The sequence below is a fragment of the Erythrolamprus reginae genome, chromosome 3 (assembly GCF_031021105.1).
Source record: "Erythrolamprus reginae isolate rEryReg1 chromosome 3, rEryReg1.hap1, whole genome shotgun sequence".
In the NCBI taxonomy this organism is placed as follows: domain Eukaryota; kingdom Metazoa; phylum Chordata; class Lepidosauria; order Squamata; family Dipsadidae; genus Erythrolamprus; species Erythrolamprus reginae.
In genome coordinates, this window is record NC_091952.1 from 41,689,368 (window position 1) to 41,709,555 (window position 20,188).

General features: G+C 43.0%; 1 protein-coding gene across 7 annotated transcripts in view; it reads right to left on the bottom strand.

The window, feature by feature from the left end:
• The window catches only part of CHD6 (chromodomain helicase DNA binding protein 6), a 178,905-nt gene that overhangs the window by 53,488 nt on the left and 105,229 nt on the right, over window positions 1-20,188 (bottom strand). For all 7 annotated transcript variants that reach the window (XM_070744910.1, XM_070744909.1, XM_070744907.1 and 4 more), the window contains 9 exons: window positions 19,575-19,661; window positions 16,754-16,888; window positions 13,825-13,946; window positions 12,399-12,642; window positions 10,332-10,508; window positions 8,727-8,870; window positions 6,064-6,319; window positions 5,391-5,601; window positions 3,243-3,438 (listed from right to left, as the gene is read on the bottom strand). In XM_070744910.1, coding sequence (XP_070601011.1) covers window positions 3,243-3,438; window positions 5,391-5,601; window positions 6,064-6,319; window positions 8,727-8,870; window positions 10,332-10,508; window positions 12,399-12,642; window positions 13,825-13,946; window positions 16,754-16,888; window positions 19,575-19,661 — 1,572 coding nt within the window. The remainder of the gene's footprint in view (window positions 1-3,242; window positions 3,439-5,390; window positions 5,602-6,063; window positions 6,320-8,726; window positions 8,871-10,331; window positions 10,509-12,398; window positions 12,643-13,824; window positions 13,947-16,753; window positions 16,889-19,574; window positions 19,662-20,188) is intronic.

Sequence of the window (20,188 nt, forward strand, 5' to 3'; positions counted from 1 at the left end):
GTGAAGGAAATTTAAACAGATTACGAAAAGCTCGGTGGTGGATGGCATTCCTTCCAGGAAAATGCCCAGCCCAGCCCCCGTGGAGGCGTTTTTCTAAAAGGAGTGCAATCACCACCACCGAGCTTTTCGTAATCTGTTTAAATTTCCTTCACTCCCCCAACATTCCCCGCCTTGCCTCCCGTGACTGGCCAGAGGACATGACATTCACCGCCTCCCGTGCCTCCTTTGGCTTTGCGATTGGGCAGAGCGGCGGGAGGCGCGTCCAATCGCAAAGCCAAAGGAGGCACGGGAGGCGGTGAATGTCATGTCCTCTGGCCAGTCACGGGAGGCAAGGCGGGGAATGTTGGGGGAGTGAAGGAAATTTAAACAGATTACGAAAAGCTCGGTGGTGGATGGCATTCCTTCCAGGAAAATGCCCAGCCCAGCCCCCGTGGAGGCGTTTTTCTAAAAGGAGTGCAATCACCACCACCGAGCTTTTCGTAATCTGTTTAAATTTCCTTCACTCCCCCAACATTCCCCGCCTTGCCTCCCGTGACTGGCCAGAGGACATGACATTCACCGCCTCCCGTGCCTCCTTTGGCTTTGCGATTGGGCAGAGCGGCGGGAGGCGCGTCCAATCGCAAAGCCAAAGGAGGCACGGGAGGCGGTGAATGTCATGTCCTCTGGCCAGTCACGGGAGGCAAGGCGGGGAATGTTGGGGGAGTGAAGGAAATTTAAACAGATTACGAAAAGCTCGGTGGTGGATGGCATTCCTTCCAGGAAAATGCCCAGCCCAGCCCCCGTGGAGGCGTTTTTCTAAAAGGAGTGCAATCACCACCACCGAGCTTTTCGTAATCTGTTTAAATTTCCTTCACTCCCCCAACATTCCCCGCCTTGCCTCCCGTGACTGGCCAGAGGACATGACATTCACCGCCTCCCGTGCCTCCTTTGGCTTTGCGATTGGGCAGAGCGGCGGGAGGCGCGTCCAATCGCAAAGCCAAAGGAGGCACGGGAGGCGATGAATGTCATGTCCTCTGGCCAGTCAAGCGAGGCAAGGCGGGGAATGTTGGGGGGGGGGAGTGAAGGAAATTTAAACAGATTACGAAAAGCTCGGTGGTGGATGGCATTCTTTCCAGGAAAACGCCTGGGGGGGGGGGGCGCTGGGCTGGGCATTTTCCTTGGCGATCTTCCCTTGGCTTCCCTGGCCGCCTAGCGCTGCGATCTTCCGATGTTCCCTTGGCTTCCCTGGCCGCTTCCCTGGCGGCCAGGGAAGCCAGGGAAGATCAGAAGATCGCCAAGGGAAGATTGGAAGATCGCAGCGCCAGGCGGCCAGGGAAGCCAAGGCGGCCAGGGAAGCCAAGCCGGGAGCAGCGGCAACGCTGCTCCGGTTGCCTGGTCCTCTCCTGCCTCCCACGCTGTTGTTCCCCGCTGCGTCAGGCGCCGCCAGCCCCGAGTCAGACGCACCCTCGCTGCCGCGCCCAGCCGCTGCCCGCCCCGTCCTAGCCAGAGCCTGAGCCGGCCCGCTCGGTTGCGCCTCCTCGCCCGCGGCCCGCCCACCCGCCCAGGATGCAGACCTGCTGCCTCTCCCGTGCCCGCCGCCGGCCTGATCCTGCGCCTCCTGCTTTCCCCCCCAGCCAAAAATACAAAGGCGGTCTGCCGCCGCCCGCGGAGCAATGGGAAACTGAAGCTGCTGGCGGTTTCAGACTCCCTTTGCTCCACGCTGCTCCGCCCTGCCTGTCATGCGATGGCAGACCGTCTTTGTGTTTTTCGCTGAGGGGGGGAGCAAGAGGACCTTCCTGACTCCCTCCCCCAGCGTCGGACCTCCTGCCCTCCCTCCCAGCCAAAAACCCAAAGCGGCCTCCTGAACGTTTTCGTCTTACGTACCTGCCGCTGCCGCCGAGAAGCCCCGCAGCCCGGCTGTCACATTTTAAAACAACCGGGTGGCTTCCCAGCAGCCTCTCCAAGCCGAACGCCAAACCCGAACTTCCGGGTTTGGCTCCGGGAGGCAACTGGGAAGCCCCCTGGCTGTTTTAAAAGGTGACAGCCGGGCTGCGGGGCTTCCCAGCAGCCTCCCGAACCGCCAAACCCGGAAGTTCAGGTTTGCCGTTCGTAACACGAAAAAAGTTCGTAAGAAGAGGCAAAATTTTTCTGAACCCCGGGTTCGTATCTCGGGTTGTTCGTAAGACGAGGGGTTCGTATCTTGAGGTACCACTGTATTTGCTTTTACATTGATTCCTACGGGAAAAATTACTTCTACTTAAGAACGCTTATACTTAAGAACCTGGTCACGAAACAAATTAAGTTCTTAAGTAGAGGTACCACTATACTTCCCAATAGGGATTCCCAAAATCTGAACTGAGCCAATGAAGATTAGCTATCAGGCTAAGGGCCCTAACATGAACTATGAAACAAAAACAACCGTAGTAAATTAATCCGCTGTATCTCATTAAATAATCAAAATGTGACCCATCTGAATGTTCAAGAAACATATCAATACAGTAAAATATCAATTTGAAAGACAAAATTGACACATCCTCTCACCCCTCCCTCCATACAAGATATAGTTTCTTTCACAGAGCTGGAAAGTATACAATAAGGAGGGTCTGCGTCCTTTATTGTGGAAGCAAAAAGCTTGCCCCTCCAGAAACACAGTAATCCCATAGCAGCAAGAGTGTGCATGTATAATTAACTGGACAGCACACTTCCTTTCTTGCTGGTTTCTCTCCTTAACTATCATCTGCAATGCAACAGGGCACTTTAGGTTTGGTTTTCTGGACATCATGCAAGTTCCTGACAGTTTGAAAGAATCAGTACACTTAACATATATTTTTATGCATGCATAAATCTACTTTTGCATTAATGAAACATTTAGATTTAAGAGATTCTTTTTCCCTCCAGATGGGGTATGTACCTTTTATTCTAGTTGATGAAAATGTGCTTTGGGCCTTTGTTTTACTTTGCTGTTTTGTATTTCTATGTTTTTTAATCTTATTACGCTAAGAATATTATAAACTGTTCAGAATCTCCTTACATAAGGGGCATATCAATCCAAGTAACAACATAAAACAAATCAAATGTATGCACGTATAAAACTGGAAAGAGTACTCTGTTTATTGTGATCCATGTCCTTTCAAGCACTTTTGTCTTCAGAGCAGCTGAATTCATATTTCCATGGGTCTTCTACATAATTTATATTCCCAGAGATAACGCTAAATTTCTCCTCAATTGCCCCCTTGGGCCATCTGTTCTCATCTCTCAAATACCTGCAGATCATTCTGTGGATTCCAATCTGAGTCAAAGATGATACAGGTATCAGCAGCAGTAAGATTGATGCCTAGCCCTCCTGCCCTTGTGCAGAGCAAGAAAACAAAACGGTCTGAGTCTGGCTTGCAGAAGCGATCGATTGCAGCCTGGCGTAAATTCCCACGAACCCGGCCATCAATGCGCTCGTAAGTATATCTGTATAAATGGAAGTCCATGTATTATTTTAGAAGTTTACTATAAGACGAAGAAACCTTGCTTCCATCGACCCACATTAGCAATACAGCTTTAGAATAGTAAAAAATGATTCAATTAACTTAGTCTAGCACAGGAGTGTCAAACTTATGTCATGATGTGATGTATCAGGACTTTCCACACTTTGCTAAACCAGACATGGCCAGCACTGATGCATCTGGCCCGTGGACCAGGAGTTAGACAGCCCTGGTCTAGCATAACTTTCCCCAACCTGATGCCCATTAAGAATGCAAGAAGGCTAATCTAGATGATAAAGGTATGAAATTAGCCTCCCCCTTTCACAATAATGCCAACAAATTGTGAGATGATGCATGGTTTAAATCCAAAGATTATACTATGCATTTGAACAAGTATTTCTCAGCTTTATGGTGTCAGATACCATAACAACAGACAACTGGATTTTTCTCAGCCTTGACTAATATCTAAGTCTACAAGAATAAGGTTACTAGTTTGCTACCTGACTAGCTATATGAATGGAGCCTGCTGGAAATCTATTTTTGATCTGTGAGCATAAATATTCAAGTATAGATCAATGCTCTGTCCGAGAAACTGACATAGAGCATCCAAAAGTCAAAGACATTCAGTAATATATTTTTTTCTAAAACTTGGTTCCTTTCCTTTAACTTCTTCTCTTATGTTTTTCCACTTCCTTTCCAAACTGAATGCTGTGAGACCAGCAAATGTGCCTAGTCCCATGGTGAACCTATGGCATGGGTGCCACAGGTGACATGCAAAGCCATATTGGAAAACACGCGAGGCATTGCCCCATGTCAGCTCCAGTGTGCATGCTGATTTTCAGCCTTGGGGAAGGCCGTTTTGCCCTCCAGAGTGCAAAAAAATTGCCCAATGGGCAAACTGGAACTTCAGAAAAACAGACATCCAGTTTGCCCATTGTGCTGTATTGTGCACTGTGGTGACTTCAGGAAACCGACTTCCGCTTTGCCTGTTGTGCTGTTTTTCACACTCCAGGGCTCAGGAAGCTTCCCTGAAGGCTCCAGAGTGCAAAAAACAGCACAACGGGCAAACCGGAAGTCCATTTTTGCCGAAATTCAGGTTTGCACATTGGGCCGTTTTTTCACCATCCCAGGCTTCACTGAGGCCTGTGTACATGCATGGAGATGGGGGAATTGTGCACAATCGCAAGGGCAGCACAGAGGGGTGCACAAGCATGGGAGGAAAGAATAGATGTGGGCACACCCTTTTGGCACATGAACCAAAACAGATTCACCATCACTGGCTTAGTCCATGAGGCTATTTTCTTCTCTACAGTGCTCTATGAGTGTCATTCAAGTTAATCTCCTACAGCTTCTGCATAGCACCACAACCTCTATTTTTCCTGAGGACTTTGTCTGTTGCTATAATGGCAGGATTTTATTTTAGATATTTGCAAAATGACTAACATGAAAAAGGACAGTGTTGCCAGCAAGTAATTGGCGAAGGGAGCAGGGAGGAGGAAATCCTGCAGTTCTAATGACTACATTGACAATTTGATTGATCTCTGAGCTGCAGCATGTTCCTTCTATAAAGACAGATGCTGGATCACATCAATATTCCAAATGTAGTCTTGCAACTAATTGTGTTTACAAAGAGCTGGAGAAATATTTCAGTTCAACTTTTTTTTCAATATAGGTATTATATATGTTTGAAAGATACATTTCTTCTCAAAAGGATAAAAAATCTAAGTGTGAAACAGCATGCAGAGAAGAACAAAATCAGAGAGAAAAGAGGAAAAAACAACAAAAGGGTGAAAGAACCTAAGACAATGGTAAGAAAATAGTATATTCTAGTATATGCACTAGAAGATACATATAGTCTTATGAATTTATAGCCAAATAACTGCTTAGAATTGATCCAAATGATGCTCTTTTGTGTATAAGCTTCTGGGCTATACTGACCGCCGCTGGATGAGATAATCCTCCAGAATATCAAGGCAGCGCACCATCTGGGAGAAGATCAACACCTTGTGCCCGCCTGCAATCAGCTTTGGCAGCAACTTATCAATCAGCACCAGCTTGCCTGCTGCCTGGATCATTGCCTGTAACTGGAAATCAGGAGCTTCTGAGTTGTGGGTTTTACGGAAATCTTCTAGGATCTTTTCCTCTGCTCCTAACCCAGAAATAGAGAGTGGGGGGAATCAGTAGGAATTAAGTTGCGTAATCAATTTGAAAAGCAATCCCATCATACAACAGAGAACCTCTGGTGCTATTCCTTATTTTTACCAAGGCTTTCTAAAGAAAATACAAAGCAAATGCAAGTGCCAGTTTTTATCCCTTTATGAAACATACATTCTTTAAAAACGTACATTCTATACACACATATAAGCGTTCTCCATCTTTGATTCATCCACAAGCAATCTTTTAGGTAAGCACACAGAGTGATATGTTACTATCACGAGGCTTTCCAAATGAAAAATGAATGAAAGCAATCATAATGCTACCATCAACTAACTAGCAAGGTAGCAAAAAAACTAAACAAAACATGATGGGCAAATGGAAAATTGAAGCACCATAATTTCCCCATCATACATTAAGTGGGCCGGAGTGCACAACTTCCAGCTCTGCTTCTTACCATTAATGAGGTAGGGATGATTGCAGCACTTGCGCAATTCCATCATGGTATTGATGAGGTTGGGCATGTTATGCTGGTTAGCACCCTTGGATAGAAAGCTAAAATTTTTCTCCAGGATGGCTCGATAGTATTTCTTCTGGATGTTGGTCAGCTCTACTTCAATGATGGTCTCCTGTTTAGGTGCTAGATTCTTCTCCACGTCATCCTTCAGCCGTCGCAGCATCATGGGTTTTAGGAGAGACTGGAGTTTCTTCACCTGACCGGATTAAAAAATATAATCTACCAATACCATATATAACTCTTTATCAATAATTCATGGAAGTAATACAGTAAATAATTCTCAGTGATACCAGGGCTGAATGTGTAATTGCTGAATATGTAACTGCTTAAATTCCAAGATTATCATATTAGAGCAAAACCATGTAACTGTTCTATTTGTTTTCCTGCTCCTAGTTTCAGCAAGAAAGTATGTACCATGTAACTGTTCATGCAACAGATAGTAAAGGCACCTTGGAGAAGAACATGAGTATAAATGCGTATACAGTGAACCCTCGAGTTTCGCGTCCTCAAGGATCGCGAAAGGGCTATTTCGCTAGTTTTCAACCCGGAAGTAAACTCCACCATCTGCGCATGCGTGCCCTTCCACGCATGCGTAGATGGTGGAGTTTCCCCGCCGGGCAGAGGCTTCCCTGGGTCTTCCCCCTCTTGCCCCGGTAAGACCCCAGCGGCGGTGGGCTGGAGCGCGAGCTTGGGGCAGCCTAGCTCCGCTTCCCAGCTGGGAAGCGGAGCCGGCAACAGCGTGGGCGGGCGGGCGGCGAGCGCGAGCTTGGGGCAGCCTAGCTCCGCTTCCCAGCTGGGAAGCGGAGCCGGCAACAGCGTGGGCGGGCGGGCGGCGCGCGCGAGCTTGGGGCAGCCTAGCTCCGCTTCCCAGCTGGGAAGCAGAGCCGGCAACAGCGTGGGCGGGCGGGCGGCGCGCGCGAGCTTGGGGCAGCCTAGCTCCGCTTCCCAGCTGGGAAGCAGAGCCGGCAACAGCGTGGGCGGGCGGGCGGCGCGCGCGAGCTTGGGGCAGCCTAGCTTCGCTTCCCAGCTGGGAAGCGGAGCCGGCAACGCGCACGCGCTTGGGGAAACCCCAGATCCGCTCCCCAGCTGGGGAGCAGCCCCAGCAACGCGCGCGCGCTTGGGGAAACCCCGGCTCCGCTCCCCAGCTGGGAAGCGGCCCCAGCAACGCGCGCGCGCTTGGGGAAACCCCAGATCCGCTCCCCAGCTGGGAAGCGGCCCCAGCAACGCGCGCGCGCTTGGGGAAACCCCAGATCCGCTCCCCAGCTGGGAAGCGGCGCGCGCGCTTGGGGAAACCCCAGATCCGCTCCCCAGCTGGGAAGCGGCGCGCGCGCTTGGGGAAACCCCAGATCCGCTCCCCAGCTGGGGAGCGGCCCCAGCAACGCGCTGCGGGCGGCGGTGGAAGTAAAAACACCATCTGCACATGCGCAGATGGTGTTTTTACTTCCGCACCGCTACTTCGCGAAAAATCGATCATCGCTTGGGGTCCTGGAACGGAACCCTCACGATGATCGAGGGTTCACTGTACACCTAAACAGCCAGTGATATATGAAAAATGAAAATCTTGGTGAATTAGGTTTGTTGTCAAGTAAATTACATATGGTTTTAAATACGGTTGCTTGCATATGACTAGAAATATTTTTGTAAGACAGACAATATTTGTATATGAAGAAATTGGGGATATGTTTATGTATAATGAATATTTGAATTTGCTACATTGTGTTCTCTCTTTTTTTAAAAAAAAGCACACATTAGAATACAAAAACAGAGGCCTATTTTATCCAAAAGAAGTACAGTCATCCCGTGGTTTGGGCATCCCTTTTGCACTGTTCATATCTATACCCTTTTGTCACTGTAGCCAAAAGCTTACTCAATGACCCATAGAAACATAGAAACATAGAAGACTTCATGGTCCATCTAGTCTGCCCTTATTCTATTTTCTGTATTTTATCTTAGGATGGATATATGTTTATCCCAGGCATGTTTAAATTCAGTTACTGTGGATTTATCTACCACGTCTGCTGGAAGTTTGTTCCAAGGATCTACTACTCTTTCAGTAAAATAATATTTTCTCATGTTGCTTTTGATCTTTCCCCCAACTAACTTCAGATTGTGTCCCCTTGTTCTTGTGTTCACTTTCCTATTAAAAACACTTCCCTCCTGAACCTTATTTAACCCTTTAATATATTTAAATGTTTCGATCATGTCCCCCCTTTTCCTTCTGTCCTCCAGACTATGCAGATTGAGTTCATGAAGTCTTTCCTGATACGTTTTATGCTCAAGACCTTCCACCATTCTTGTAGCCCGTCTTTGGACCCGTTCAATTTTGTCAATATCTTTTTGTAGGTGAGGTCTCCAGAACTGAACACAGTATTCCAAATGTGGTCTCACCAGCATTCTATATAGCGGGATCATAATCTCCCTCTTCCTGCTTGTTATACCTCTAGCTATGCAGCCAAGCATCCTACTTGCTTTCCCTACCGCCTGACTGCACTGTTCACCCATTTTGAGACTGTCAGAAATCACTACCCCTAAATCCTTTTCTTCTGAAGTATTTGCTTCAAAGTATATCAGTGGAGAATTTATTTAACTGTTTTCTTGTTTACCTGCTCCTCTGTTTTGAGATCCCCAAACTCCTCAAGAAAGGCTGTCTCAGATGGGAACTGTTGTGGTTCCAAGAAGTTCAATAGGCTGAAGAGCTCCTCCACTGAGTTCTGCAAGGGTGTCCCAGTCAGCAGCACTTTGTGTTCCTGTTTACCATTCAAGGAAAGATCATAATAGTCAAGTTACAGAAGGAACATGATAGGAGTAGGCTTTATTTCCTAACAATGCTGCTACAATATTTTTGTTGACTGAAGGTCTTACTGAAGGTCAAAAATATTGTTTTCAGTTCTAGAAGCCTGGGACTGTGTTTACATCTTTAAAGCCAGCAGATATTTTGCTCATCCAATCATCCTCTAAGGAACATACAGACTTAATTTTGCCAAGCTAGGAAAACTTACAGGAAACCTTTCTATATTTCAAGTCACTTAACCGTAAGCAGCTTTCATAAGCCATCAGATTTAACTAATACATTGAAAACCATACAAAAATCTTCAGTTTCTATGGCTCTAGATGCCCATAGTAGAAGAAATATTTAGCTAGCAGAAAACTATAATGAATCTTTTCTGTTATATTTTGAAGCCACAGAACAATGAGATACTATAAAGTATAATAGCACTTGATTCAGACCTAAGAAATTTTAAAGAAATGAATACACTTTCATATATACATATATGCCCTCCACAGAATTCTAAGGATCTGGTGGCAGGATAAGGTGTCACACACAGAAGTCCTCTCCAGAGCAGGCCTGCCATCAATTCACACCCTGCTGATGAAAGGTCCAGACACACTGAGCAGGACATGATGCAAGGATGCCAGACCATCACATCCTGAAATAGCTCCTCTATAGTGAGCTGTGTAAAGGAAAGCGACCGCATGGGGGACAAAGGAAGCGATATAAAGAAATGTTGAAAGGCACCTTCAAGTCTGTCGATATTGACACCACCTCCTGGGAAACCCTGGCACAAGATAGATCAACGTGGCGCATGCTGATCCACCAAAGCTGCCAGACATCTAAGGCCAGAACAATCATCGCAGAAGAGAAGTGAGCACTCCGCAATACCAGGGATGCAAATGCTGCAGCAATGGTGCCCACATGTCTGCCCAACACGTGGCAAAACATTTTGTGTCCATATAGGCTTTACCAGCCACCTGCGGACACATCGTGGACAGGCCACAACCTGTTAGATTAATTATTTATTTATTTATTTATTTATTTATTTATTTATTTATTTATTTATTTATTTATTTATTTATTTATTTATTTATTTATTTATTTATTTATTTATTTATTTATTTATTTATTTATTTATTTATTTATTTATTTATTTATTTATTTATTGGATTTGTATGCCGTCCCTCTCCGAGGACATATCAAAAACAATATAACAAATACATCTAAAATCCAATTAATATGGCTAAAAAAAACTTTAAAAAGCTCTAATATGATTTAAAAACATTTAAATTTTTTTTATGATGATGTCAAGATCCTCTTAGAACACGATGGACGAACATCATCATGCCTGCGGTATCTTTCATATACTTCTGTAATCTGCAGAGTCAAATTTCCATATGTTTCAGAAGAGCAATGACATTTGGAAAATTCTCACCAGACACATGAGCTTTAATCCTTCCAGTAATTTGCAATTCCTGTTCTTGAGCCGATGGGCCTCATCAATAATCACGCATCGCCAGTGGATCTTCTTCAGCTCTGGACAATCTGCCAAGATCATCTCAAACGTGGTAATAACTACATGAAATTTGAAGAGCCCAGGAAGAGGAATACCCTAAAATGATATTATTTTAAAAAAAGTTCAAATTTACATTCCTAGATAGCAATTAGCAGTGATCAGTTATGATTGCATTCCTGGTAGATGTTAACTGAATATTGCAACAAGCTACATGGCGCCTGAAACAAATGCATCAAAAAGAAATTTACACGTTCTACTTAAACTTAAGGTTATTTTTTTTGGGAGGGGGTACTTCACAATAAAGGTAGTCCTCACTTAATGACCATTCATTTAGTGATTGTTCGAAGTAATGCTAGTGCCGAAAAAAATGACTTATAACCAGTCCTTGCCACTTGCTCATGATGGCAATTTGGGCACTTGGCAACCATTACATGTTTACAACAGCTGCAGTGTCACACAATCATGTAATTACCATTTGCAACGATCCCAGATGCCTTCTAATAAGCAAAGTCAATGAAGAAGCCACTTCCAATGGAGGAAGTTGCGATCATGTGATGTCCCATAACCATGGGTGATTCACCTAACGATTGCAATCAGAACTGCCAGAACTGTAATCACTAAACAGGGTAGTCACATGATGTTTTACTTAATGACTACTTTGCTTAGCTGCAGACTTGCTGATGAAAATTAGGGTTGTTAAATGAAGACTACCTGTGCAATTAATTAGCCATGGCCATTCTCTTATTCATATAGATATTCAACATGATAGTGGAATAATTCCATTATCTATCTGGGATCTTGTCTGTCCACATGCAGAAAATACAAAGAAATGCAATGTGAACCCAGAACTACAACTAAAAGGTAACCAATACACACACGTTTTTCCATGTTGTAGTCTGCCACTCGTTTTCTGTTCAGGTAGTCCTCAAGTTATGACCATTTGTTCAGCAGCTATTCAAAATTATGAAAGCATGGAACAAAGGGACCCTGTGCTCACATAAATAGAATTTAGGCATTGGTAAACAGCTTGCACTTACGACCGGTTGCATAGTCCCATGGTCACATGATTGCCATTTGTGATCTTCCCTGCCCACTTCCTACAAGCAAAGTCAATTTGGAAATCACCCCTAGCCTTTCTCCAGTCACATACATGCATTCCCCTTTGCTCACACATATGTGCTTATCAAAGCCTTGTTCCCAATTTTATTAACATGCATGCACATGGTGTCCCCCTTCCCCACTTTTCTCACTTGTGTATACCCACCACTACTCTACTTTCCTGGCCTCCCTACACTCACACGCACCCTAACCCTCCCTAGATCTCGGTGCAATCACATGCACCCAGGATACTCCTTCCCCAGCCTCCCTGCACTCCCACACACCCTACAGCCTCCTTCCCAGGCTTCCCCGCACTCATATGCCCTCCTTCCCTCACCCTGTTGAGCTTGCACAACTTTCCCACCTCCGACGTGTGTGCATTCTGTGTCATGCCTCCCACATCTTTCCTATCTCCTGCAACAAGTGGGGGCACTATGGCACCCCCATTGTTCTTACATGGGACTCTCTTTGCTTCCTGTTTAACAACCCACATGTCTTGGAGTTGTGATAACAGTTGGGACTGCCCGTATTTGTGTTACCAAGTGATTCAATCACACATGACATCACGTTTACAACCACGTTGCTTAGTGACAGCGGTCCTGGTATCAACTGACACTTTAACTTGAGGATTACCTATGGTGTGTTTGACTTTAAAAATGGCAAAGAAATCTTTATTTTCAAGTCATCAAACATGGGATGCTACTTAGCTAAGAAATGCCGAAATGCAAGTTGGCCTTTCTTATTACCTCTATATTTAGGGTTTTTCCACAGTCCTTTCTCAAAAGCTTTATTTTTAATCAACTCTCCCCACTCCACTCTGCAGATTATATTCCCAAGGCTGAAAACAAGCAGGAAAAAGTCCCTTAAGATATATACAGTGGCACAAACCTGTGCATCCCGATAAACCATCTCATACTGCTGGATCATCTGGCGGCTTATCTGGCTGCCATGATACACAATGGCATTCATCTCGGTCCAAGTGCGGAATTCTCGCTCCCAGTTTGTGATGGTAGAAAGTGGAGCAATGATGAGAAATGGACCTCGAAGACCCATCAGATAGATCTCATAGAGGAATGTAATGGACTGGATCGTCTTCCCCAAACCCATTTCATCAGCCAGAATGCAGTTTTTCCTGTGGAAATGCCACAGCAGCCATTACAAAACTTTGGAAGCCTTTCTGAAAATGATTCCTTTACCAATGGGTGAAGTTCCCTGCAGACTAATTCGGACACAATATATTTCCTATGGGAGGTTTTTAACCAACTTTTTATTCATTCTGCCTAATTTAAAACAACCTTCTTTGTTCTTGGGATTTATTTCCACATTCTGTGTAATGAACAATGCATATTAGTGCATGTGGAAAATTAGCTGTTTCTTGAAGAGTCTATTCATCTTGAGAATTTAACCCTTTTGCAGGTCCTAAGCAAGGCTTCTTTCTCAATTTTTCCCTTCCCTATCCAGTTACCTCTTTCCTTCGCCTCATTCACATCCAGTTTTGTTCTCCTGTTCCTCTTTCCTTCCCTTTCCAGTGCAGCTATCCCTTCTCCTTAAACTCATCTCCAGCCTGCTTTTTTGTCCTTTTTTTATTTTTTGGAGTTTCTGCTGAAAGGAGGGAAGGTAATGTGTGTATAATGTGTTTTTGCACATGAGAGTTGTTTGTGTATTATAAAATAAATGGTTGGTAAATGTCAATGAGAGATCAATTAATTTTAGAAATGGGACATCTTATTTTACAATGAATTAATTTTAGTTAGACATTGTTCATTTAGCTGGTATCCTTCTTTCCCTTGTCTTGTCTTTTTTTTTTGGAATATGGATTTGGCAAATATATAAACACACACCCATACATCGCATACAAGTGTGACATGCACACACATTCACAGGAGACAGGAAAAGCTCCATGTCTAGTTCTAGCTGGAGATGGGATCCTTGGGCGACAAAATCCTGCACAATCCCGAGGAATTTTATTGCTATTTATATTTTTTTCTGTCTACTCTTCCTTTGGGCAGAGGAACATTAAACTCAATGTAAATACCTTTTCAGGTAAATATGGTAGGCATAAAGAGTATAGAACCATCATATGTACGAAATGCTGAGTTAACTTCCCAGGTTTCATGTTTTTAATTTTCAACATATTGTCCAAAATGGTTAAAATAGTTTTAAAATGTATGTAAAGGTCGCATCTACATTCACACAGGCAGGGTGTGATCCAGAAAAAAATTAATAAGGCAAACCAGAAAAAATTTCCAGGACCTCAGGAATAATCTGTCATATTATTATTATCCCCATTGGGGATTGCCTATTTTCAACCCACCTATTATACCAGTTAAAAAGCAGCCAATTCATTCCCTCCAGCTGGTATTCCCGCAATTCGTTGTTGTTCTTATAGTCCCGAGACTTCACTAGCTTTTGCCAAGACTCTGACGCAGGGCGCTCCTAAGACATAAAAAATGAATTAGGGAAGAAGGGAAGAAGGAAGCGAAGAAGCAAGAAAGAAAGAAAATTTATTGATCAGGAGAGTCCCTGACCAGTTTGGGTCAATAGACATATTTGAAAAATGGTGAGGAGTATGTAGAGTATCATTGTAGATATACTATAACCTCCCTCACCACTAATTTATCAGAATATGGAATTTGATCTCCGCTACATTCTCTTGCTCTCTATATAATACATGAATATTTACCAACAAAACATATTCTTCATATATATTGCCTAAAAATAATGATATAGTATATTTCAGTGATAGGGAACCTTGGGCGCATACTATCATGCTTCCATGAGTGCCCACATCCATAAGGCTGGAAATGACGTGTTTCCCAACTTCTGGTGGGCCCAGTAGGCTTGTGTTTCGCCCTCCCCAGGCTACAAAGGCTTTCCTGGAGCTGGGTGGAAGGTAAAAATGCCCTCCCCCATCCCCCCAGAAGCTCTCTGGAAGCCAAAAATGCCCACCTAGAGCCTCTGTATGAACCAAAAATCAGCTGGCTGGCATACACATTCACACTGGAGCTGAGCTAGGGCAACTGCTTGCGTGCCAGCAGATACGGCTCCACCTGCCACTTGTGGCACCCGTGCCATAGATTCACCATCACTGGTATATGTACTGTAGTAAAGAGTGGGCAATGATGACAAGTAAACCTTAAAGATTCATCAAGTAGACCTTAGGGAAGAATGTAATAGACTTGATTGCCTTCCAGAATATACGTAATCCACAAGGACTTTGCTATTCTGATTCATTTCTGATCATTTAGATCAGTGTTTCCCAACCTTGGCAACTTGAAGATATTTGGACTTCAACTCCCAGAATTCCCCAGCCAGCGAATGCTGGCTGGGGACGTCTGGGAGTTGAAGTCCAGATATCTTCAAGTTGCCATGGTTGGGAAACACTGATTTAGACTACTGCAATCAGCTCTGCACGGGACTGCCTTTAAAGAGCTGTTGAATCTTCATATGCTCCAAACTGCAACAGACTGGTATATTTCCAGTATTCATTGCTCCTGTTCATTATGTATTTGCTGCCGAGTCTGTATTGGCTTTTAAAATATTGGTCCTAAAATCATTTATTATGATTAACACCAAGCTATCTTCAAGCATTCAGCCCTTGAATTAGCCAGAGCTTTTCTATCTTGCCAGGAAAAGTAGCAGCTGGTTTCCTTGCTTTTGGGAAGTGGAGGAGGCTGAGGCTTGGAGACAGTATTGGTGTAGCATCTGGAATGGCCTCCCACTATAAATTACACAAGCCCCAATTTTAGTTATCTTCCAGAAATAATTATCTTTTGGATTATTTAGGTGGGCTGATTTTTGGTGTGTATGTTTGTCTTTACTGGATTATTGCTGTTTTAATTATATATTATTAGAAAATTAAAGTGAGTCCTAAGGGAGTGCAAACAAACAAACAAACAAAATGTTACATTTCAGCAAAATATATGAACCAATGAAGTGATACGTTTTGATCAATAAGCTATGGGTTGGAAACATGACAATTAAGTGAATATATCAGTGGCTTGGGAATCACATTCAAAGAATGCTAATAAATAGATCCCCATCAAACTGGAGGGATTCTATTGGCTAGGATCTCACAAGGTTCAGGTCTCAGCCTATACTTCTCAGATTTGCAAATTACTTGGCAATTTTGATAAGGATTCTTTCTATTTCCTAATGGATAGAGATAGAAATGAAATTTTGATAGATTAGATAAATTTAATAGAACAAATGAAATATAGGAAATAGAAATAAAATTCATTCATTCCCCCAAATAACAAAACAAGTTAAGGAAACCAAGGTCCCTAGGATACTTAATGCTAGGGACCTTGGTTTTCTTAACTTGTTTTGTCCAAAACCCACCCTGTGATATCTGCCCCATAAATTTCCCCATTATAGATTATAAAACCTAATCTATATCAGAAGCACTCCTATAGATCAGTTCACAATGTGGCAGAAAAACTAAGAAATACTGTAGCACTATTTTTTACAAACCACATAATGAAACAACAGCAAAAGAACACATAAGAAAATGTTTACAAATCATAACTTATGAATTGAAGTATTTTAAAACTCAGAAACCCAGGAGTGGGGGAGCTTTTATAACCAAAATATGGGAATGAGTAGCCCTACTAAATCAATAAATCAATATAAGATAGCAGAATTACATACTTTGGCCCTTACTTAAACATATTTGTTCTGGCAAATATATATATAAACACACATGAAATATATCCAATTTCCAATCTTTATCTCAAGGGGAAAATATACTCTGTTAAAATATAAGGAAATATGTTTTTGTGTCAAGTATTTGGAAAGCAAATATATTTTTGGAAAGGACAAACAATAAAATTGTATCTTTATTTACTGGAAAACAGTTCAATAGATCCATAGCACTGCAGCAGTGTATAGGTTCCACTGCTTAGGGTACTGAGAAACAGATTGGAATTTCCATGGACAACATAGGATGCTATCTTCAACTTAGAAAATACTATTTCTTCCTTTATTTTCTACCCTGACTGCCACAGTACAAATGGCAAAGGCATCGGAATGAAGGCAAGAGAGGAATGTCCAGAGCTGCTCAGTTTCAGTACCAAGAAAAGACATAGGAAAGAATAGCATTTAAAAAAAAAAAAACCTTTAAAATAAACGACTCTGAAAGAGAAAATTATGTTGAACCACAATATTCTTTAATTAATATTTATTTCACTCATAACTATCAGTTCTTTCCCCCATCAAAATCAAAGCTTAATTTATTTTTTTACCAAGGATTTAAGTTCTGGAGGAATTTGGATACATTCAAACTCTTTAACCTTCCCAGGATCAACGTCCTCCTCAAGCTCCCAAGTACTTTCTTCATAGGGTAAGGAGCACCACTTCACCAGGTAGTGAGTCACCTCCTACAATCCAGGAACAACAAAAGGAGAAGAAGTGAGGCCTCCAAACAAAAAGTGACAAAGAACTAATAATGGAACTCTTTGAGGAAATATAATCTGGGGGGGGGAAACATCAAGATAAATATCAATTTGATAAGCTGAAACGTATGATGTATTTAGGGGTGTAACCATGATTGATATGATCATGGATACAACTTTAGAGCCAACTATCACATGCTTCCAAAGAAAAGGAAAAGCTTTATATAAAGCCAACCTTTATCATTCCAGGGTCACTTTCGATTGAAAAATGGGCAGCATATAAATTTAATAAACAAACAAACAAACAAACAAATAAATAAATAAATGGATGGATGGATGGATGGATGAATGAATAAATAAATAAATAAATAAAGCTATCTATCTTTCTTTACAGAAAATGCACATCAACTTCCAAATGTACTTTTAATTTATTTTAATGTATTTATTTATTAGATTTGTATGCCGCCCCTTTCCGTAGACTAATGTAAATGTCATAATACATTTAGTCATCATCTGTTAATCAATAACCTATTTTTTGTCTCCAATTCTTTTCTCTTAATACCGTGTTTGCCCTAAAATAAGACATGTCCCGATAATAAGCCTGACAAGGCTTTTCGGGACATGCCCTGAAATAAGCCCAGCCCTGATAATAAGCCCCCTGGCCAACAAATGATATGTATGTTGTTATTGAGTGGGAATGACTGGTTTCTAATATAAGGGTTTTTTTAAATTAGATAGTGGGTTTTATATTAATTGGATTTAGGATTTGTATTCTATTGTTCTTTTTATATATTGTAAGCCGCTCCGAGTCCCCAGAGAGTGGTGGCATATAAAGCCAATAAATAAATAAATAATAAATAAATAACTGAACCTGGGGTTTACTGCATGCAAACCTTACGATGAGATAGTGTAATAAATTTGACAACTGCAGAGATTTAAAGCTGATTTAAAATGTGGTGAGCATTTTACAGACATCATTACTGCCTCGAGAGGAGTTGGACCTTCCTATTTACAAAGTTTGTTTATTTATTGATTTATTGATTGATGCTCCGGAGACTCGGGGCGGCTAACAGCAATAATAAGACAGCGTATAACAATAATCCAATACTAAAAACAATTAAAACCCATTATAATAAAAAACCAAACATACATACAGACATACCATGCATAAAATTGTAAAGGCCTGGGGGGAAAGGGTATCTCAATTCCCCCATGCCTGGCGGCAGAGGTGGGTTTTAAGTAGCTTACGAAAGGCAAGGAGGGTGGGGGCAATTCTAATCTCTGGGGGGAGTTGGTTCCAGAGGGCCGGGGCCGCCACAGAGAAGGCTCTTCCCCTGGGTCCCGCCAAGCGGCATTGTTTAGTTGACGGGACCCGGAGAAGACCCACTCCGTGGGACCTAACTGGTCGCTGGGATTCGTGCAGCAGAAGGCGGTCCCTGAGATAATCTGGTCCGGTGCCATGAAGGGCTTTATAGGTCATAACCAACACTTTGAATTGTGACCGGAAACTGATTGGCAACCAATGCAGACTGCGGAGTGTTGGTGTAACATGGGCATATTTGGGTACTACTGTGTTCCATTCTCAATCAGATTGGAGCTTGGAAGATGCCAAGGACTATACCCAAGGCGCTACACTACGGAGCACAACTCTGGGGCATTTGAAATGAAAAGAATCTAAGTATTTTAAAGCCAGATATGGAATTTAACTCTCGATTTTGGAATGAGGCCTGCCTGAATTCTATCAGTTTTCCATGGAGCAAAACACCTTATACATAATTGTGCTGATCTTACCAGATCTAAACCAAAGTTACAAGGCATTACAGTAGTCCCTCGCTCTATCGCGCTTCACCTGCCGCGGCTTCACTTCATCGCGGGTTTTGAAGTCAGCTTCATTTGAACGATTTTACCACACAAACAAGCGCTAGAATCCCCCAGCGGGACTCCCAAATGATGAGCGGGGCGGGGACTGAGCTCCGGCGGAGGCCCGTCCCCTCGTTCAATCCCCCTCGCCAGTGCCGAAAGGAAAAAAAAGAAAGGAACGCGACGCGGCGGGGATTTCCAGACTGGGCTCGAGGGCGGAAGAGGAAGTGCTCGAGGGCGGAAGAGAGAGAGAGAAAAAAAGAAACAGCCGGGGCAGCTCACCAGGGACTTTACAGCCGGGGCAAGGCAAAAAACACAACATTTGGCCGAACTGCTGCAAAGAACAGAGTAAGTAGTAGTGGGGGGGAAAGGTTAGCCGGCCGTTGCTCGCCTCCAGGCATCCGGAGCTGGTGGGAAGGAGGATAAATTCCCCATCGCGGATTTCACCTATCGCGGCAAGGTCTGGAACGTAACTCCCGCGATAGGTGAGGGATTACTGTACATCTCTTCCAAGGGAGCTGTGCAATTCAAAGGAAAAGTCTCTTTCTAGACTATATTTGAGTATGGGTTATTAAGAAAAAAAAGGAAGCTGCATTTTATAGTTGCAATTTAAATACATACACGACTGCAGGACAAACTGCATGGACGTTCACAATTACTTAGCTGAAAAACTCTTGGCAATTAAGAGACAGATGGGGAGAGGGGTGTTGTATCACTGTGTTTTACTAAGAAGCTCCCTCTGCTTCCCAGCCATGAAAATGAATGGGAAATGTGAAATGCAAATAATAATTATGGTGAAAACAATATCTACCTCCCCAGTTTCGGAGTCCTTTGTGTGAGCCACTTCTAGAATTCTATCAACTTCCACATAGTCTGGATTAAATAGATCTTCATCGGGCTGGCAAAATAAGAAACAAACAGCAGATATGCGTTAAGTCATGTTAGGCCTAGGCTGGGGGAAAAATCAGTTTCTCACGTTATTAATTCATGTCAGATGGTGAAACAAGAAAGTCATATAGGCTGAAAGAAGCAAGAGTTTGGGCCTCCAGGACTAGCAAGCAGCAAGCAATTTCTACCATCAAATGAAATTAAAAATAACTTCATTTTATTTTTAATAAGAGTTGCAGGCAAAACAGCTCTTTATCAGGTTCTTCCCTGGACTTTCTTGTAGAAATAAACATTTTGGCAGCCTTTTCCCTTACATACCTCAGTTGCAATCTTTGAAATGTAAGCCCCAAATAGATGTGTGAAGACCAAGACCAAGAAATATTAGAAAAACAATTCCACCCAAACTTCATTATTTTCACTTGTAAAACTGAATTTTGCTTATCTGGAATAAAAGTGTAAAGGTTCAGAGCAGAAACTCAACTCTCCCAAATGCTGCACTACTTCCCACCAAAAATAAGTAAAATTAAATAGAAGGAA